The 22,101-nt window shown below is 38.1% G+C and overlaps 1 protein-coding gene across 1 annotated transcript in view; it reads left to right on the top strand.

Moving 5' to 3' along the window:
• Positions 1-20,947: 20,947 nt before the first annotated feature.
• Positions 20,948-22,101, top strand: part of LOC141312250 (RNA binding protein fox-1 homolog 1-like) — a 25,193-nt gene continuing 24,039 nt past the window's right edge. The window contains exons 1-2 of the mRNA XM_073832580.1: positions 20,948-21,016; positions 21,125-21,247. Coding sequence (XP_073688681.1) covers positions 20,948-21,016; positions 21,125-21,247 — 192 coding nt within the window. The remainder of the gene's footprint in view (positions 21,017-21,124; positions 21,248-22,101) is intronic.

Raw genomic sequence — 22,101 nt, 5'->3', positions numbered from 1 at the left:
AAGCTGAAATAAAAAATAATTTTAATATTTTACTATTATCGCATATAAATAATACTAAAATAAACTTAAATATAAATATAGTTTAAATATCCAACTTAAAACTTGCTTTAAATAGGTTTTATATAAATATTTACAAAAATAATATAAATTAAAAAGCATATAAAAGTAGTTAAACTTAACTTAAACTTAAAATGAAAACTGAAAAAATAAAAGATAAAAAGCTAATTCAAAATATTAATTAAAACTAATAAAGTATATAAATAATACCAAAATAAAATTTTATATAAATATTAGATGAGAAATGTATGCTTAAAACTTGAACTCATGGCCATGACAATTAATTGAAATGAAAAAAAGAGACTAAATTACTAAACTAAAGCAGAAATAAAAATTAATTTTAAGCTGTTTATAAATATCAATTATTAAAAATGCATACAATTAATACAACTTAAACTAAAATAAAATAAAAAAAACTGAAAATGTAAAAAATAAAGCTAGTTCAAAATATTCATTAAAACTATTATAGTATAAAAATAATACTACCGTATTTGTTTTAATAGCCAACAGTTTTTAGTTAGGTGAGTCACGAACCTTGACTTTATACTTGCCAGCTGTCTACATCGGCTTTAAGGAAAAACTATGTAGTACACTAAAGGTTGAGTAGTCAATATTTATTTGGTCTGTTTTTTTTTGTTTGTTTTTTGTTTTGTTTTTTTGTTTTTTTGCAAGAAAAAGACTTTAAAATTTAAATAAGTACATATTTAAAAAAAAAAATTTAGGAGACTTTTAGGAGAATATTAGGATATAGTTGGCTTCAAAGCTCATATTCATGAACTAAAAGTCATAAAACTCCAGCACAAATCGCACAATAGTAAACAAGTCCATAATGAACGTGTTTTGCTACAGCTGGTTTCCATAAAAGCATCGAGGTCGACACACAGGCCCCTGCGTCAATCATTACGGATATTTTTCCCTCAGTGGCCAGTTGACTTCTCACTCTACCTCCAGCTTGCGTGATTGATGTCGGGCGAGGTTAGCGGAAAAAGAGTGCACTGTGTTCTTTGACCGACAGTGGGCCGCCGTCCTCTTTCTATCTCTCCCTCGCATCCCCCCTCCCCTTCTCTATCTCTTTCAGGAAAGGCCTGCTTCAGGACTGCCACAATTTTTCAGCTCCAGCCCCGAGCACCTCTGCCCCCAGACTTAGCCCAGCTGTTGTGGACCACAGACACACTAATTGGCCCTGATTTAGTCTGCTGTGCTTTAAGTGCACTCTGCTGTGTGTGCTGCGTGGGGCTGCCATGTCAGTCCGCTCTTTTCCCACTGGCTCTTTAGGCCATTACCTAAATGAAGTGCTGCCACTGGAAGTTGGTGAGCACATGCTAACGCTGAGGTATTGATTTGTGGGTTGTTTCAAGTGATGATATCTCTGTCTTCAATCCAGAAAGAATAGAAATATCTCCAAAGAGTTGTTTTTTAGAATACGCTTGGATGATTTACAAGTTAATTATACATAATAACTAAATAAGCTTTCTATTGATATATGGTTTATATATGGACAATATTTGGCTGAGATACAACTGTTTGAAAATCTGGAATCTGAGGGTGCAAAAAAATTTTAATATTGAGAAAATCGCCTTTAAAGTTGTCCAAATAAAGTTCTTAGCAATGCATATTACTAATCAAAAATGAACTTATGAATGATATAATTACAGTAGGAAATTTACAAAATATCTTAATGGAACATGATCTGAATATCCTAATGATTTTTGGCATAAAAGAAAAATCGATACATTTTTTTTTACCAATACAATGTATTTTTGGCTATTGCTACAAATATACCCGTGCTACTTAAGACTGTTTTTGTGATCCAGGGTCACATATTTTACGTAATTATACCATATGTATGTGTGTAAAGCTGGACATATATATCCAACTTTATATGTAGCCCTGTGCAATAATATTGTTTGCATTTTGCAAAAATAAACACACCCACACAGCCAAGATTTGCAATACACTGTAGTATATACATTCTACAGCAAAGCCACAAGGCTTTTTTTACATAGGCTAGTTTTTTTTATATAACGTGATGGACACACGTGCTGAACTGAAGCCAAGTCGTTTACGGCGTCGTGTTTCGGAGATGCCAAGGCCTAAATCAATTTAACTTCACAGCTAGTGGGGCACGGATGGAAATATGGACATTCGTGTGGCTACGCCCTGCCAGTCCTCAGAATTAAAACCATTAATCTATACACAGGTGACTGTTTTAGCACGCCAGCACAGCAGATTCAGCAGGGAACGAGGTGTTCGCTTAAAGAAAACCAACAGTGTTGAAACAAACAAGTTTTCCCCTCACAAATCCTGTTAGGAGACGCGACGGAGGCCGTTCTGCTTAAAATCATTAGCATCTCAAGTTTCTCAAATTGAATGCGCGTCGGATGCACGTTTTCTCTGTGAAACGCATAGGGTCCGGCGGTAGTCCGTCAGCCAGTTCAGAGTGGCGAAATGACTTGGGTTTGCCGAGCACATTATTGTGTATTTGACAGTTCTTGACAGTTCAATTTTAGCCCTGTGTTCGGCTGACATTATTCTATCAGGGCCCTCCATAATCTGAGGCTGTAATACGCCGGATGCGGCAAATGCTTATTTCCAAGACCTCTGCGGCAGGGGCCGGCCTGCGCCATCACTCATATCTCAATTACCTAATCTAATGCATCTCAGTGGGCTGCTGCCCGAGCTTCATTTACTGTAAGTGCTAGAAGCTCCTCTGCAATTGTTATGTGCGCCAGCACCAACCTGCGCCGTCTGGGGGAGAGTGAGCTCAATCGGAGAGGGGCAGGGAAACACACGAGAAGGAGGGAGGGGGAGACGGAGGTGGAGAGCGAGAAAGACTCGGGGAGATAAAACGAGTTGGTGGGGGAAAAAGACAGAGAGAGAACAGCAAGCGCTTCTCTGTAAGAGGGTGTCATGCATCGGCGGGCGGAGAGGAAGAACGCTGTAGAATAGACGAGTATTAACAGATACGCGCATGCTGTGATAGGAACAGGAAGAAGAGCTCCTCTCCAATAGCGTTCGCCTCCACATTTTCGGGAGATTGTAGCTCGGTTCCAAAAACTTGGTGAGCCTCCTCGTTTCCTGCTGCCTACATAGGTAGCTGACTGTTAAGGGTGTATAGGAACTTTATAGCTGACTCATTTGCAACGCACTGGAGGCTCTACTCACAATTTCACAATTTCAGTAGAGTTTGATATCAGCATGTAATAAAAGTATACATTTTCTTCTCTGATGCTGTCTTAGAATTAGGCTGAAATTAGGTATCTTAGAAGGTAGCATGCTTAAGTTGCGTACACGATCGTTCAAAAGTTTGGGGTTGGTAAGATTTTTTGTTTTTGTTTTTTAAAAGGAAGTCTCTTATTCTCACCAAGGCTGCATTTATTTGGTCAAAATATGGTGAAAGAGTAATATTGTGAAATATTATTACAATTTAGAATGACTGTTTTCTAGTTTTAAAATGTAATTTATTTCTGTGATGGCAAAGCTGAATTTTCAAGTGTCTTAAGTGTCACATGATGCTTCAGAAATCATTCCAATAAGCTGATTTTGTCCTTAGAAGCCTTTCTTCATTGTCAGTGTTGAAAAGGTTTGAAAGAACAGCATTTATTTTATGTATAAAAAAAAATCTTTTGTAACACTTTAAAAATGACTTTTGGTCAATTTAAGGTAAATAAAACCATTTCATGTCATTAAAATTAATAATATTAATTAAAATTGTTATTCATTTAATTATTAATTTTATGAATGAGTGAATCAGTCAGTCTTAACAAAAGATTAATTCCACAATAGAAATCTGGAATTTCAAATCTGGCTATTTTAACATAAATTATAATAATGAACTTTAAGATTTTGTAATATTTAAGATTTTGCACTATTTCTACTCCACAAACCAAATAAAAATAAACTTGTATAGGGCCCTGTGATTGAAACACGGACCGAATCACGGAATCCAGTAATAAAAATGGAATTTACAATTAAATATTGGATTAATAAATCAAAAATAGGTCAGTAAACTTAAATAAAAATAAGTGTCTGTGAATATTAATCCTGTGTATCTCTCGCAGTTTTGTTTACTACAAACATACTGACATTTGTGGTGTTTTCAGCCTCTGCTGCCTCAATATATGAGTACATGAACACACAAACATAATCACTAGAACTGCTCTGAGATTCACTTAATGAGCATATCCTCATATCATATACATACAAAAACAGCCTGGACAGAAACCTCTCAAAATAAAAGTTCGGATAGCACTACTACTACTAATAAAATTATTATTAAAACATTATTTTTAAGGAATATTTATCAGAATTTATTTACTAGAAAAATGCAAACTTGCATTTTTTTTCCCCTTAAATTGTTATGCACACTATATCATTTGTATAATTAGAAGCTAGTGTTTTCAGACTTTTTGGCTCTGACTGTATGTACTCAGCCTTGTGAAAACAAATGGCCCAAGTGTCTGCATGGTTCTTCTAGAGTGTGAACAATGGATGAGAACAGCAGGAATCTGTAGATATGTCACCCAAACTAGACACTCCGGCAAGACCACAGGCAAAAGAAGCCTCTTCCCCTCCCCGATCCTTCCGTGACAGCTGGAGAGGGATTCGTCCACAGACTGATTTACTGTAGTGAGGATGAGATTCACATACTAAGCCGGCTTTTAAATCATTTTTAAAACTGTCAAGTGAAATGCTTTCCAGTAACACTGGTGAGCTAATATATTAGCGTTGCCTTGGAAACGCAGGGAAAGAAATTGTTTGATGTATCCTCGGAGGGTTTAAACGAGGGTAGGATGGCGGCGCGGCGAAAGTTGCTCGCCGCTTGTTTTCACATTCCGTTCCAGTTAATTGTCTTGGATGGCTAGTAATTAATCAATGCGTTTTTGTCAGGTCGCCGCGCACGCTCCAGAGATCTGTCAATAAGTCACGTCAAACTCATCAGATATATCAGTGACACACTAGAATCACCACGACAATTAAAACTGCAATTATCTCAGGCTCCGCGGTCCCACGGCGGCACGCTCACACACGTGCATGTGCTAAGTGTGTGCGCCTATGCGTATGCAGATCATCAGCGAGTTTAAGCGCAGAGGTGTGCACTGAGAACTCCAGCGCTAATATGTTTTGTCAGGAAGGCGAGTGTGGGTGATAGAGTGGCCATGTTTATGTCTGTATTCCCTCGTGACAGTGCGCGGTTCCCACTTTCCTGTCTGTCTATTACGCAGTGCAAAGGTTGGCCTGTCAGCTCTGTCTGTCACCCCCACTCTGCGTCAGGAAAACATGCCAAGGGCCAAGTCTCTCGCACACATTCAGGCGCACACATCCCTCCCGTTTGCCCAGTGACCTGTGCTTTTCCTGGTGTGTGTTACAGAGCCCGCGCAGTGCCGGGATCAGTTGACACAAAGCTCCTAAAGCCACGGCTTTCCTGCTCAACCACCGCAGAGCAAATCCGCAGATCTACCTGAGCTCTTATGATGCACCGTTCCTGCCTGTAAAAGCTGTAAGTTCACCCAAAAATGAAAATTCGGTCATCATTTACTCATGTCGTTCCAATCCTGTATGACTTTAGTTCTTCTGAGGAGATGTTTTGAAGAATGCAACGGTTGTTGGTTTTACAATTATTGGGCTCTGAAGATTTCAAACTTCATAGAAGTGTGAATATTTAGAGTCTTCTGAAGTCACACGTTAGCTTTGTGTGTAGAAAAAATACACTTTAGTTCAGTACATGTGAGAAGTACTGAAGCAGAAATCTGTGAATGAATCATTTGAGTTGAATCTTATCAGTGAATCATGATTCATTCACACAAATCCGACTTGATCCAGTTCCTTGAGTTTATTTTGAACAAGTACACTTCCAGAACTAAAATTTACTGATTATTTACTCACCCCTTTGTTATCCAAGATGTTTGTGTCTTTCTTTCTTCAGTCGTAAAGAAATTGTTTTTTGAGGAAAACATTTCAGGTTTTTTGACCTACCCTAACTGGCTTGAACAGGAATACACAGAGTTGATGCAGAGCTAGACAAGACATGCATTTGAGGTTAAAAAGTATAAATTGTCAATTGTTTTTTTAGAAAATAACAGATTGTTTCACTAGACAAGACCCTTCTTCCTCGGCTAGAATCATTTAGAACTCGTGGCCACCATAGAAGTCCACTTTATAGATGTTTTCCTCAATTTTTTTTTTTTTTATGATTGAAGAGAAAAAGACATGAACATCTTTGATGACAAGGGGGTGAGTAAATTATCTGTAAATTTTTGTTCTGGAAGTGAACTTTTCCTTAAATTAATAATTTAGTTTAGTTGTATCATGCAAAGCTGATGAATCCATAGCTTGTGAGCAAATTGTTTGACTGAGTTGAATCTTTCATTGAATCATTTGATTTGATTCACGGAACTGGGCTGATTGAAGTCAGACTTTGTCTGGTTGCCTGAGTTCAGCTTCATGAGATGATCGGTGAATAATGACTTAAATTTGCGTTTATTCCTCATGCAAAGCAATAGAATGAATTCAGAAGACTTAAATAGAAAGTAATACAGCATGTGAATGAATCGTTTAACTCAAATCTTCTCAACGAAAATAAAAACGAGGTTGTGAGGGATAGAAGTACATTGTGTTCAATGAATTGTTCTGTCATTCAGCAACATGCCAATTGTACACCTGACAATTTTTTTGAAGTGTGCAGCAGAGAAAAACTATATGTATACAGTACATGCTGTTATAAAGACTTAACTCTGTCCCTCACAGCAATTTTTGATATGTGTAAAATTCAATATAGCATCTGGCCTGATGAAAGTCTATGGATGAATTCAGAAGACGTAATATAGAATCTGAACTAATGATACATTCATGATGCTTTTGCATCCTTTTTAAGGCAGTGCATTCTTTAGAATCTCCTTCTGTGTTCAAAGTAAGAAAGCCATACATTTTTGGAATGACATGAGTCGAGTAAATAATGACAAAATGTTCATTTTTGGTTGAACTACACTTTTAAGAGGACTACATTTCCCAGCAACCTCTTGTTTTGTGGGAAAGGAGAGGTGGTTAAGATCATGGGCTCAGCTATGAGAAAACACCTGATATGAGGAGAGAAAGAGCCACATATATTGACTTTATATATATAGAGAGAGAGAGAGCAGCAATGCTGCTTTTGTGTTCTGGTAAAGCAGACAGCCCTGGGGGCTTTGCGGGGAGCTACGGCAAGGCTGGAAATGGGCCCGGCAGTTTATGACACTTCACAGGAACCGTCGGATGTGTGATAGGAGATGCTGATGGGTGGAAGCCCCCGATAACCCTGTGTAAACCCTTGGGCTTCCACCAGTCATACCTTTAATTTACAGTGATAACTTTTCACCACACCTCTCAACCTCACATTCCCACAGCGCTGTGCTAACGCTGCACAGCAATAGCGGCACACCGGGAAAAGAAGTGAAACGTATGTGCAGCCTGTTTAACCGCTGACATGTGCGCTCAAAGTTGCGCAGGCGTACCGAGCGGACGTGACGGCTCATGGATGATGCTGAAATACAACCTTTTGACTTTGAGCGGCTGGCGTTTGCGGCCCATACGGCGATGAAAATAATTTGATGGAACTGTTTTCGTAAAGTAATTTGGGCCATTTGATGCCATAACAGATGGGCCGTATTCAGAGACGTTGCATCCTCTGCTAAAATTAATAGCACAACTTTTACAGCAGCTGACACTAATGTTTTTATGCTGGCTTTTGGAGTATTTTATGTCGCTAGTCGAAACTAATAGCTCGGGTTACTACACAGTGTAAACATTTATAATGGCAATTTTAAAACATCTGGCAATAATGGGATGTATCTTGTTAGACGGCGAGGCTTGTCAACACGGTGAACATAATTATGACAGATGCCAGTTCTCCAAGCTCACTCATGAAGACACATGTGAGCGCACACACGTGATGCCAACCCTCCATTCTGCGCTCGCACAGAAAATCACAGGCCTGCCTAACAAGCCATTGAATTAATTGTTTGTAACTAGTGTAAATATTTTCAAACTGTGCAAAAGCATGAAATTGCCCAATATAGGGAAAATAAAACGCAATTAATCCACAGCTCCCATAATACAGATAAGGACAGATAAATCTCGCACATGAAATGCCATGCAATTAAATTGCACTGGTTTGAAGGCCTTGCATTTTTACTGAAAGCAAATGTGTATGTAGGGATGAGTTACAATGGTTGACTAGTCATCTACTGGTTATGGAAGCCTGTCTCTGCCACTGAATAAAAAAAAGAAGGCATTTGCGACTTTTTAACACAATTCTGACTTTTTTATTACAGTTGCTAGTTTATTTTTTTCAGAATTGCGTGATAGAAATTTGCAATTATAAGAAAATAAACTAGCAACTGTAAGAAAAAAGTCAGAATTGTGTTAAAAAGTCGCAGTTACCTTTTTAAATTTTTTTATTCATGATATAAACTAGCAATTCTGAGAAAAAAAAAACTGTCATAATTGTGACTTTTTTCTCAGAACTGAGAGTTCATAACTATATAGGACGCAATTGCGAGTTATCAAGTCAAAATTGTGAGATATAAACTCGCAATTCTGAGTACATATCAGTCTTTTTCCCCCTCAAAATTGGATTTTATATCTCACAATTCCGAAAAAAAAGTGTCATAATTGCGAGATAAAAAGTTGCAGTGACCTTTTTTATTTTTTATTCAGTGGCGGAAACAGGCTTACATAACTGGTCGACTAGCTCTTTCTAATTTTTTAAATAATTTAAAAAAGATGAAGTGATACATGTTAAATAAGATATACTCATAATCTGTAAATCTTTTTTTTAATAAAAGATTTGTGCAATAAAATAGGTGTAACATATTTGGCCTTCTGCATTTGTTGAATATCTGTCAATTAGTTTATTAGGCTGTGCATTCAAATTCAATAATATTAATATTTTTATTATTTTTTTAAATTAGGAAACACATTTATTTGTTTATTTGTATAAAATGGAATAATATAAAATAATATTCCACTGTTTTTTTATGATTACTAATAATATGTAAATATGTTTGGCTTATGTTCAGCGTCTAGTATGATGAGCTGTATTTTTCTTTTAAGTTTGGAATATCTTAGAGGGTTAGTTCACCCAAAAATGAAAAATTTGTCATTAATTACGCACCCTCATGTTGTTCCAAACCCATAAGACATTTCAATTACATTGCTGTCTATGCAGGGTCAGAAAGCTCTCGTTTTTCATCAAAAATATCTTAATTTGTGTTCCGAAGATGAACAAAGGTCTTTTGGGTTTGGAATGACATGAGGGTGAGTAATTAATCATAGAATTTTCATTTTTGAATGAGCTATCTCTTTAAGTCTAAAGACAGGAACTTAAAAGTCTGAGGTGATCGCCTCCTATAATTTATAGGGCTCAGGCTAAAATGTTTAAGGTGAGCCGTCTTTCCCCCATGCTCAACTTTTTCCTCCCCCTAAGAAGCTCATATAAAGTATATGTGTATCTCAGATATTCTGTTTGAGCTGTTGAAGTCATATTTGATGATCTCACATCCGGTTTAGGTCATCGCTGACATGCTTCTAACTGCATGTGCTTTAATAGTCATGATTAAAGAAAGCGATGGGAGATAGAGCTCGTTCGCCGGCCTTCCCGGAGGGCTGTGAGTTCGGTGCTGGCAGAGACATCTGTGTGTCCTGGCCTGCTCCTGCAGCTCTGTGTGTGTGTCCATCTGTGTGTGATTAGTTCTGCTCTTAGTGTACCTGTGCGCTCGCTCCAGAAATCATTAGGCCTGGTCATACCTCTCCTAGCTACGCTTCACAACATCTGTCATGACACAGTCATCAGAGACCCTGCAACATCTGCCAGAGTCTTAGCCTTTGTTTCCTCAGACACACACACACACACACCGTTTCTTGTTCTCCTTGTTACCACTGTTGTTGTCATTTTTTTTTCCTCTTTTCCCACATTTTTTTTCTTCACACAAACCAGAAATAGGACAGCTCTTTGATCAAACAGTATTAATGTCCTACCCCCTTACTCACCATTGATCCACAGATAATATACGGCTCCTGCTGTCTGAGGAAGAATTTTGCAGCTGGCCTGAAAGCTGAGGATGATTTCAATCCGTTGGCCGTAAATGAGAGGGGGAAAAGCTGGAGGCTTTAAAATATACAGTGTGGTCTAAAGAAAATAAACTTAACTAACTTGTTAATTATTTAAATTAATATTTTTTCATTTGTGAAATTACTTAAATTATATATTACGATAATATAATTGTGCTGAACCAATATACATTTAATATATTTCACAAATTTATTTATCAATTAAATATTTTTGCATTTTCTAAAATATTTTATGTTGACAAGTTGAATTATGAATATAAAATCATATACACAAAATAAACTGGGTAATCTGGTTTTGTAACATCATGAAGTGGTTTATTTTGCAATAACAACTGGATCACTGTACGTTACCTCTCTTATTATACAGCTACTTAGAAAATAAATAAATAAATAAACGCACATAGAATATTGATTTGAGTTAAAATTATGTTATTATGTGAGGAGAAATAGACAGCAGAGTGCTGTCATGAAACTAGCAGAGCCATTCAGGAAATCAGATGCCTGGGACAAAAACAGTCAATTATACAGTTTAAATGTCCTTTTGTAAATTATTTAAAGGGATAGTTCACCAAAAATTTAAAATTCTGTCATTAATTACTCACCCTCATGTCGTTCCAAACCCGTAAGACCTTCGTTCATCTTCGGAGTACAAATTAAGATATTTTTAATGAAATCCGAGAGCTTTCTGACCCTGCATAGACAGCAATGTTGACACGTTCAAGGCCAAGAAAGGTAGTAAGGACATCATTAAAATAGTCCATGTGACATCAGTGGTTCAACTGTAATTTTATGAAGCTATGAGAATATTTTTTGTACACAAAGAAAACAAAAAGTAGCACATGCGTTGTGGAACTGTTGTGAATGCGCGTCGAAGACTGACGCAGAAATTGAATAAAGTCGTTATTTTTGTTTTATCGTGGCTTCATAAAATTAAGGTTGAACCACTGATGTCACATGGACTATTTTATCAATGTCCTTACTACCTTTCTGGGCCTTGAACGTAGTAGTTGCATTGCTGTCTATGCAGGGTCAGAAAGCTCTCGGATTTCATCAAAAGTATCTTAATTGGTGTTCCGAAGATCTTATGAGTTTGGAATGACAGGAGGGTGAGTAATTAATGACGGAATTAAAATTTTTGGGTGAACTAACCCTGTAACAGCATACATTTGGCAGTTAACCAATCAGAATGAAGTATATCTAGTGAGCCAGCTGTGTAATAAATAAATATAGTCATAACACATATTAGGCTAACTTCATATGATACAGTGTAGACAGCTGTGCTAACAGTAAATGACATGATTCCAAGGTTAAACATGATGCGTGATTAATGTTCTTACTGCATGTTCCTTTCACCCAGAATGGGAGGAGGGCAGGCAGACGGAGAGAGAAAGAGGCAGGGGAGAAATAGAAGACCATGATGGTGGGGGCTGGATGGAGGAGAGAAAGACGAGAAAAGCAAGGAAATGAGCTTTCTCCAGCCAGTGTGAGTGTGTGGCTGCCTGACAGCCTGGTTCAGTGCCACCTCGCCACTTTGTTTCAGCTGTGTAAATAATGGCTGTAATTAAAATCACCTGTACCTGACAAGCATCAGAGTGTCTGCAGGAGATGCGCTGGCCTGATGAGCACTTTGCGTTCATGCTGCTGTCGCATTCACGGCTGTGACAACTGACATATTGCATGCGCGACTACAAATCTCTAGTTCATGTATTGCACGGGAGATTAGGGCCGAACCGGGTTTGCACACACATGCAAGTGTGCATTTGATGGTCATGCAGGCTGAACTGGTTGTTCAAAACAGCTTGTAAAGTTAATATGTGACCCTGGACCACAAAACCAGTCGTTTTTTTGAAAGGTGAATAAATAGGCTTTCCATTGATGTATGGTTTGTTAGGATTGGACAATATTTAATCTGGAATCTGAGGGTGCAAAAAAATCTAAATATTGAGAAAATCACCTTTAAAGTTGTTCATATGAAGTTCTTAGCAATGCATATTACTAATCAAAAATTAAGTTTTGAAATATTTATGGTAGAACATTTACAAAATATCTTCATGGAACATGATCTTTACTTAATATCCTTAATATTTTGGGCATTTTGACCCATACAGTGTATTTAGCTATTGCTACAAAAATACCTGTGCTGCTTAAGCTTGGTTTTGAAAGATTTGTGTATTTTAAGAAGGAAAACCGAAGCTACAGTCCTCCTAATAACATTATTTGCCATTTGCGGTGTTGTGTTACTGTTTCCCTCCAATTTATGTCTCATTACGATCACAGGGCGATGACTCAGACCCCATCCCAGACTGAAGCTAGCGTGCGTTAGCCGCGAGCTACTTCGCCTTCAACACCCACAGAAACACATTTCCCTCCACAAAACGTCACGCCGCATCACAAACAAGTCATTGATCCGGGGCTGATCTGCAATTGATGAAACATAATGAAGAAATGAAAAAGCCAAGTGTGCGATGCTTTCAAAGGCGACATGAGCCGTCTGTGCGAGATCTCCTAATAGAATTACCCACACGCAGCTAAAGCGTAGCGGTGACGCTAACTTGTAATTAAGATTTCTGCGGCTCGCTTAGATAACCCTAGAGTCGGCCTGCTGCTGTGGCATTCTCTTTGTTGTATGGTACTTTTAGCTCATTTATAATTGACTGTTAAACTTTAAAGTTTGTGCTAAGTATATTTAGCACAGACACTCTGGAGTGATTTAGTGGATTTTGCAAGACGAAATGAAGCCAGTTCTGAGATGTATCTGCATTCTGTTGTGAATTCATTTTGTGTTTGAGTTTACTGTTATTCACTACATTATGGGGACCAAAAGTCCCCATAGTAATACCAGTATGTTTTGACCTTTTTTTTTTTTTTAGGTCAAATTAAAAAAAAAAAACTTATAAAACATACAGAATAAAGCGATTTGAAAATCTAAAAATGCAGTAAGTTTTGTATGAGGAGTAGTTTTAGGTACAGGGTTAGGATAAATGGATAGAAAATACAATTCGTACAGTAGAAAAACATTATGTCTGTGGAGTTTTTACATTAACAGTGTAATCGATATTCTATTTATTAAAGCCAAGTATGAATCTCATAAAGTTTTTAAGCATTTTATATTTATTCCAATATAATAACTCAAAGCAATAAACATTTAAACAATGTTTTATTTGTGAACTCATGTTTAGCTATTCTTCTTAATAGTTAACTTTTAACTTTTTTTTTTAATTTTTCGGATCATTAGGCTCGGTAAGTATTGTTCACAAAGAGATTTCACCAAGCTGATTACTTACTAAAAACTCCCACAGATCATGTTTTCATGCCATTTTAAGTCTTCCTTAAGTTTTCCGATTAACGCCATTATATTGTTAATTCAGACTGATTTACGAATACGGAACGTGGACAAACACAAGAGGTGGGATTTATCTCATGAACCAATCACAGCCAATCATAACCGGTCATATCCAATCATATCGTGATGGAGGCATTTCCTCCTCTCACATGACTTTCCCCTATTCATTCTCAATTACCCCCCACCAAACTCATCACACGTTTTAGGGGGTCTTTTAAAACTCAATGGGCTCAGGGGAGGCAAGAGAGATGTGGACTCCCGCTGTAACTTTACCTGCTGGTGTCGCTGTTGGACAGTGTTTCTTTAGAAAAACGAGTGATCTATACACTTTCTAATGTTTTATTTTGTAATATTGGCATTGTTTTGTTTTTGTACCACAAATCTTTTCATCTAATATCATCCAATATTTTGAGGAGACACTGTCTCCCTTGCCTCGGAGAAGGAAACACCGCTTGTGTGTGTGTATGCATAAAGTTGGTTTTGCAAGGCTGAAGGCAGCCACATACTAAAGGACTTCTTAAACTTCTAAGATGGGCACAAATTATGTCCTGTTGTGAATCTGTTTTGAGAAAATAGTCCTTTAATTCTCCTCTGCATCATGTCTCTGCGGTAACGGAGTCTATTTCACCCTTAATGAGACCCCTTAGAAATTGACAAAATGGAGAAAGTAGCAGAGACGCGGGGCTGCTGAAAAGATAGTTAAGGAGTGATTCACGTCCCGATCCGCGCTCAGCCCGAGGAGCTGTGTTTATTCCATATGAACCTGCCTTCCTGAGTCCCAAAGGATAACATCTATTAAGTGAGCCTGACAGTTTCCAGGCTGTCTCCATATGGCCGAGACCCTGCTGCTGAGTGCCTTTGCCTGCCACGCGCTCCCTTTTCACCCACATGACATCCACCACATATAATTACAGCACATGGGAGCCCAAGCCCGTGTGTGTGTGTCTGTGTGTGTGTGTGTTGTAGGAGGAAGTGGTACAACTTCTCAGCACAAGGAGGGTTTTGGGTGGTGACCCTGACTCTCTGATTAGAAAATTAGCCCAAAACATGGCACACTAACGACCTAGGCTTATTAGCGACAGTGCCAATGTTTAGTGGGCGTGCTGGGCTGAGCTGTGAGCGGCAGGGAGGGCCGACAGTCTCTGGAGGAGCAGAGAGAGATACGTTCTGTGTGTTGGGGGAGAAAAAGAGAGAGAGAGAGAGAGAGAGACGCATCCGACACAGACGGCTGAACCCCTCCAAGTTCAACCCTACTAGAACATGAGATTTGCGACATGGAATGGAAAGCAGATTTGTTCCAGTGGAGCGGTGGGGGGAAGGCGATGAATTTGTGATCTGGAAATGTATATGCGCTCCTCATCTGAAGCGGTGGCCGGCCTGGAACACGCTGTCCGAGACTGATGTGTATCAGAGGAAAGCTGGCAAGGAGAGAACAGCTGTGGGGGGACACGGCTCTGACTGCATACGTGCCATCTGATTCTGCCAGGCTTTTTGCTTTTACTTCTTTTTCGCTGTTGTAGTTTCAATCTATATCTGTTTAGGAGGGTCAACCCTGAAGCTTCAAATCCTGTGTGTGTCAAGAGTGTTCACTTATTGATGTTACTGATATTATATAAACGCCATTCAGTTGATTCCTAATTTATTTTTATTATACATAATTAATCATATAACAATTTCCTCATGCTTTTCCACTGTGTAATGAGGGTCTGAGTACAGGGGTTTGTGGTCAAGTCCGTACCCTGAGGCAAGTGTCCCTGAAATGGGTCGGTTGCATTTACGCTCTTTTATGTGCGCTGACTGCTATTCCTAACCTTCTTTTTCCCAAAGACTTTCAAATAATATGGCAGAATGACATTCACTGCAATCGTATGAAGAAGCCCTTGAAAGTGATTGTGTGCACAAATGTCGTATCACTCTGTTCTCATCAAACGATGGCCCAGGCGGCAATGTACCAACCAGCGTGCTGGTCATTATCTGCGGTTGTCTAGGTAGTACTTCTCATCCAAAATTCCGAGTAGCATCAGGGTGCAGGCACGGATCCATTTTTACTGCCTCTTCATACTGCGCACACTATGTGCTCAGAGAGGCTGGCAATATGCAAGCCAAAGGAGTTCATATTTTCTCTCCGAGTTCAACAGGGAAAAGGAACTGGGTTATGATTGCATGGCTTTGTGTTCAAAATACGCCCACTTCAGGCTCTCATGCAAGCCAGCTATTGCGATCTTATTATTGCATCTCACTGACTATAAAAACATCATCCAATACCATTAGACTGAAGCAAAGACTAAGTCTGTCAGTGAAACCATGCCTCAAATTGGTATTCTCAACTCACAAAATGGTTGCCTGTGGTTTTAAGCTGTGTGTGGTTGTGTCGACGTGCTTGCCAAAGCATTCACAGTCTAAAACAAAAGGCCGAACTCAGCCGAGAGCCAGCGAGGAAATTGTATGTGTGGACTCTAAAAAAGGTAAACATAACATTTACAGTAGAGTCTTCTCAGGGAGTTCATCATACTTTAAAAAGTTTTCCACAAGCCCAAATCTGATGTAGCAGAGCTGTTTAACATGAAATGACTGATCAGAAATCAAAATAATCATTTTGTTCCATGTGTCCGTGAGGTTTTTTTTTACAGTAGAGGATACCTGGGATGGTTGTAACTTATGCCGTGTTCCAGGCAACTCGTTACCCGTGTTTTTCCAACCTTTTACCCGTGACTTCCCACCGAGAACTCATACTAGATCGATATACTCCCAGTTCCGAGTTCTGACGTTACATACGTCACGTTGCATTCAAATTAATAATAATATAATAATAATAATAAATGCCTCAGGCAGTTTGGTGTGACTTGCCTGGAACGCTACAAAGTAAATCGTGGTTTGAAGTTGTGATTTACGGGCTCAAAAATCTGCATAAGGCCCTGTTTTCACTAGTGTGATCCTTGTCTACATTTTCACTGCATTTCAGAAACTATGACCGTCTACACTACACAACTGAAAACACATGTCACATGACCATTTAGGCTGCATACGTCATCAAGGATGTTTTAATTTAAGAGAAGTAACCATAATGAAATTGACTATTATTCCTTAGGGGGTGTAAAAATACTGTAATTTCTTTTTTCACTTTGCAATTTAACAGTTTTTTTTTTTTTTAAATGAGCCTCCGAAATGAGATGCAACAAATGAGCACCATGTTATTGTTTACACAGCCGTCAAGGATACGCAGAGTAAATGTGGGCAGCCACGCCTTCTTTTTCAAAAGTCTTCATTTTGGTCCATTTACACTAAAACACAACCACAGAGTTTTCACACTAAAACCGGGTCTGCAGCGTTTCCGAAAGTCTCCGTTTTCGAGGGTTGAAAAACAGCAGAGTACTATAAAAAAAACGGGTGTAACCGTATCAAAAGTCAATGCGTTTTAAAACGAATACGCACTAGTGTAAGTATAGCCTAAAACGGGGTCTGCAGTGTTTTCGAGAGTCATTCTTTCTGAGGGTCGAAATATGAAAAGTATTGATATGAAAGTTTGAGACAAGACAAGACAGGCTGCAGCAAAGGCAAAAAGGCAAAGGCTGTGCAAATAGTAAAATATATTCTATTTAATTTTTGCAAAAATAGCAGTATTTTCTTTGCTATAATATTAGATGCTATTTATACTAAGTGCATGTGGCAGATATTTGCACCTCAGTATTGTAGTACGTTATAAAGCAGTATGCAGTAATAACGTATTAAGTGTAAATTATCTTTTTTATTGAAATTATTAAATGGCTGCCACCTTATTGGGACAATAAAGCCCTCCTTACACCTATCCCTGACCTTAACCGATAAACACCCGAGAGGCACTTTATTGTACACTTTTCAATAATTTCCTTCATTTTATTGAAATTTCCATATCAGATTCCTTTCCAATCCGATATGTAATATGAAAAGGAAGAAGAACAAGTTCGGCAAAAGGCGGATTCCAACTCGGGTCGATCGCATCAAAAAGTCACAGCTACGCACTTTACCGCCTCCACCGCTAAGTTGTTCAGCAGGCTTCTTTTGTAATGTTAACTAGCCCAACCACACATTCGTGGGCAGAGTTAGTGTAATGTGTAGGGCTGTTTTGAACTTAGTGTAAAAAAAAAAATTAGTCAAATCAAAAAGTGTTAAAACCATCCCACTTCTTCCATATTACAATATCAGCTTCATCTTTGAGTGATGATCATATTCTTAATTGTGTGTTCATCCACCAGAAGCTCTATTTGGTCTGGTTTTATGTAGTATGAACACGTGCGCAATTGCAGATGAGCGGTTTACGCATGGAGACCCTCGGAGGTGGCCTCGATGGCACCATCCATTCAACGGCCCGGCTGTTTCCTTTGTGATCCTACAGAGATTTCTTCTGTTATTGGTATCGACTTGACAGGATTTGTGTCCGTCACAGCAAACCACTTAATCCAGATCAGCCTTTTATACTAATTAAACTGCTTGGGGACACACTCCAGCGCCTGGTAACTTACAACCGGCGCACATGCCGATTACCATTCTCTCTAGAACCACTTGACCTGAAAATAAAACGGCGGCCTTTTTTATTTGCTGTCCATTATGTGTAAAGGGCTTCCTTTGTTTGCCTCTTTAAGGACCCAGAGCCGCCACTGTCATCACGGTAATGTCTGATTTCCCATCAGGTGACGATTTAGCTTATTAAGGTTGCACAGATGGAGATGCTTCTGGAGGAGGATTACTAAAAGAGTTTGTCGACACACTGTTCGGAGGACCGCAGAGATGTTTGCCTTGTGACAAATGGCAAGTGCAGCCCCACTATGCAGGAAGTGCTATTGGCGAGTGCTTTAAGATGTTTAATTAAAGGCGCTGTGTGACAGGAGGGAGACCTGCGCGGGGTCCGGGGACTACGCCGCTAATCCTCTTCCTGCGCACACTATCCCCTTGCGAGTGTGATTGATGAACTGATTCCTCTTTACATCTTCATTTGCATGGCGTGCTAACACCGGCACGGGGCTGAGAGCCGGCAGACGAGAGCTCCTGCGCTAATGCCGGCTAATATGATAATGGGAAACAAGGCAAGGTTAGCCGCCGCTCGGCTCATCCGCCGTCTAGCCCATTAAATCGGGGCTGCGGTGCACCTCTTTGGTCGCAAAACGAGGCGTCCCTCAGGCAGCGTTAATCTGTTAAGGAAGGGTTTGTTGATTTCGTCAAGGATGTTTAAGTTGTCTTTTGTTAAATGCTTGAATTTAAAAAAATTTACTAAATGAGGTGCGTCCTAATTTGTGTATTTATACTAAAAAGTGTGCCATTTTTTAGTATCGCTTGTCTTAATTTTGGTCCTGCGAGACATGACATTTCATTCCACTGTATGTCCACACATGGAATGACAATAATGCTCAACTTGACTTGACTTCCTACACCCAGATGATGGACTTAAATAACAGAAACAATGAAGTGTGGAATTTTGGCGACTTTAGGCACTCAAATTTAGCAGCTTTCCTTAAGAAAAATAATGGGTTTTCGGAGAATATATAGAATTTTTACATAAATATTCATGTATTTTACTCAAATTTAAAAATTTATTTTAGATTTGTAGACTTTTACGGAGCCCCTAAGGGGACATGGAAAAAATCCAAGACGGAAGGAATTTTTTTTCCACTCATTATCAGAAGTAATGAGTTCTCCCGAGAAACTTTGCATTCGCTCGCAAAGCATTTGCATTCTTTCACGAAAGTATTGTGTTCCCTGAGAAACTTTGCGTTCACTAAAAAAAGCAAATATAGTTTTTCCTCCCACCTCATATTATTTCCTTCGCAAAAGCTTTGCAAACAAATGTGAAGTTTCTCAAGGAAATGAAAAACTTAAATATTTTAAAAAAAAAAATTCTCCCATCTCATTTTATTTACGATTACCATATCCCTTTAGATGCTCCATAAACTTTTTGTAAGTGAATGTGTGGAATTGTTTTTATTTTTTCCTTTCGTTTTTAGAATTTAGACTCGTTATGGAGAAAAATTAAATTGTTTCATATTTAGACTTGTTTTAAGAGAGTATATGGATTTTTGTAAGGACTTTTAGATGGTTGAGTACATAGAGCATGGTGTATAAGTGCGTTGTGTATATTTGGGACACAATTTTGGTTTCATTTTTCGTCATTCGGGACCAGTGTTGGGGAAAGTTACTTTTAAAAGTAATGCATTACAATATTGCGTTACATCCTAAAAAAGAAGTAACTAATTGCGTTATGAATTACATTACTTTTGCGGTACATTTTCTCAACTAGCTTGGTCTTGCTTGTTTGTGTTGAATTTAAAAAAGTTATATTTTTGGCAAATTCAGCAATATAAAATTAATATGATGTCAACATAAAGCGACAAAAATAATGCTAGCAGTAATTACAACATCTCTATTAATACATTTATTAGAAAATTCACACATAGTGTTTAATTTTTTTTTAAAAAGTCTCTTCTGCTTAGCAAGGGTGCATTTATTTATACATTTAAAACACATGCCTGATTTAAGAAGGGGGTCTTAAAAATGGCCAAAAAGTATTATTTTACTAATTAACTTTGTTGATAGGCTATAATGTATACTAGAATATTAAAAATGTTCAGTGTTGAGTAAATATCTTAAAATTGTTTTGTAATTGATTGTTTTATTTGAAAAGCAAGACAAAACTGTAAAAAGCACATTTTGGGGTATTTAATTTATGCAATGGTAAAAAAAAATCAGCAAAATAATATAAGGGGGAAAAAACGAAAAATCATGTCCAGTAATCGGCCTTCGGTCCAGTGTTTCATTTTATTCGGTTTCAGCTTTGGCCATGAATTTTCATTTCAATGCTTTCCTACAAAATTTACGAATATGTCATAACAAATATTTGCTACATTTAAAGAATATTTTGGTCAAAAATACACACAAATAAACCGTATTTACAGAGCTACAATGCTAACTCTCAATATTAGCTTCCTTTCATAGAACCTTCGTCGGAAACTTTCTGCTGGTGGGAGGCGGTTCTATTTTCACGTCGTCTGCCGGGCCCCGCTTCCTTTTGAGTTTGCATGTTTAAAAGGTAGCCTCCTGCTGGGAAATGGGTTACTTTCAAAATAGTTCACACCCATGCGCTACAAAACCTCTTGCATTATTAATTTGTTTACTCGGAGACAGGGAGTGCGATTTGATGTCTGGCTTTCCGAGTTAGCACGCACTGAGCGAGCGATGAAATGGTTGATACGAAAACGGAGTGCGGTTTGGATAATGAACGGGCGAGGGGGTCCCGGTGTCCTGCCCCGCTCTAAAGCCGTATGTCACCGCGGGTCTGTTGGGGAATGGTTTGCCCTCTAAGCTGAGAGCGTGTCCAGCTGAAGTGGCACTCCACGGACCTGGACAGAAGCCAGCTGACTGTCTGGAGTAAAGGGGCAGCACGCCGGTCCTTAAACACTCGGTCTTGCTCGCATGCGTGCTCACACACACAAGGAGCGCCTGTGGAGAGAATCCTGCATTGAGCGAGAGGAGAAAACAAAGGTGAAGGTTGATCGAATGTCCAATCTATAGGAAAGAAAGGGCGCACCCAGCAGGGGCTCAAGAAGGCCTTGCCTCAGCCGTTTTCTTTTCTCTTTTTTTTTCGAGAAGAGTTGGCCCAGGATTTCGCTGTGCAAGTCAGAGTGTTTGAAAGAGCAAGGACAGTGCATCTTGATCCTGTTTACCTCTCAGCCTGGCCCAACCAAAATCCACAGCATTGATGGATGCCAAGGGGTCAGTACTCACTTTCACTGACTTGTGTGTCCTTAAATGAACCAAATGGTAAACAGAACTTACTATCCAAGCACCAGATACTTGATTAAATAAACATTCTTGTTTACTGCGAGAAATCAAGCATGCACAGTGAGATTTTAGCCTTGTATGATTTTTTTCCCATCAGTAGCAGTGTTATGAGTGGAGCCAAGTGGCTTCTACAAGTTTCCAATAAGTTTTAAGCATGTTAAGAAAGTTCAGCTTGATTTTGCAGTCCTCTGCAGAAGTTTTTGCAGTCCTCCTGTGACTCAAATGCTAAAAAACAACAGCGCACACCCAGCATCAGTTGTTTGTATTACTGTTTATTACTGTTTATATATAAATAAAACATTACGCTGTTTTAGAGAATATATAGATTTTAATAATATGTATGTATTTTACTTTGATTTGTGGAATTGTTTTTAATTTTCCCTTCAGTTTTTTTATTTTTATACTTGTTTTAATAAAATATATATGAATTTTTAAATCTTAATTTTCATTACATTTTTAAACTTTTAGAATGTATGGAATTTCAATTAATATTAACATTTATATATATATATATATCATAATATATAACTAATTACAATTACTACTGTTTGTTTTTAACAAAATAAATATATATGTTCCTTCAGTTTGTAAATTTTTGTACTTGTTTTAATGGAATATGTGGATTTTTAAGTAATTCTCAATTTTTATTACATTTTTAGACTTCAGAGAATGTATGGAATGACAATTAATATTAAAATGATATATATTAAATTAATTAATATACAAATTATATATATATATATATATATATATATATATATATATATATATATATATATATATAT

Source organism: Garra rufa, chromosome 1 (genome assembly GCF_049309525.1).
Source record: "Garra rufa chromosome 1, GarRuf1.0, whole genome shotgun sequence".
Classification (NCBI taxonomy): domain Eukaryota; kingdom Metazoa; phylum Chordata; class Actinopteri; order Cypriniformes; family Cyprinidae; genus Garra; species Garra rufa.
This window is presented reverse-complemented; position numbering and strand designations above follow the sequence as displayed.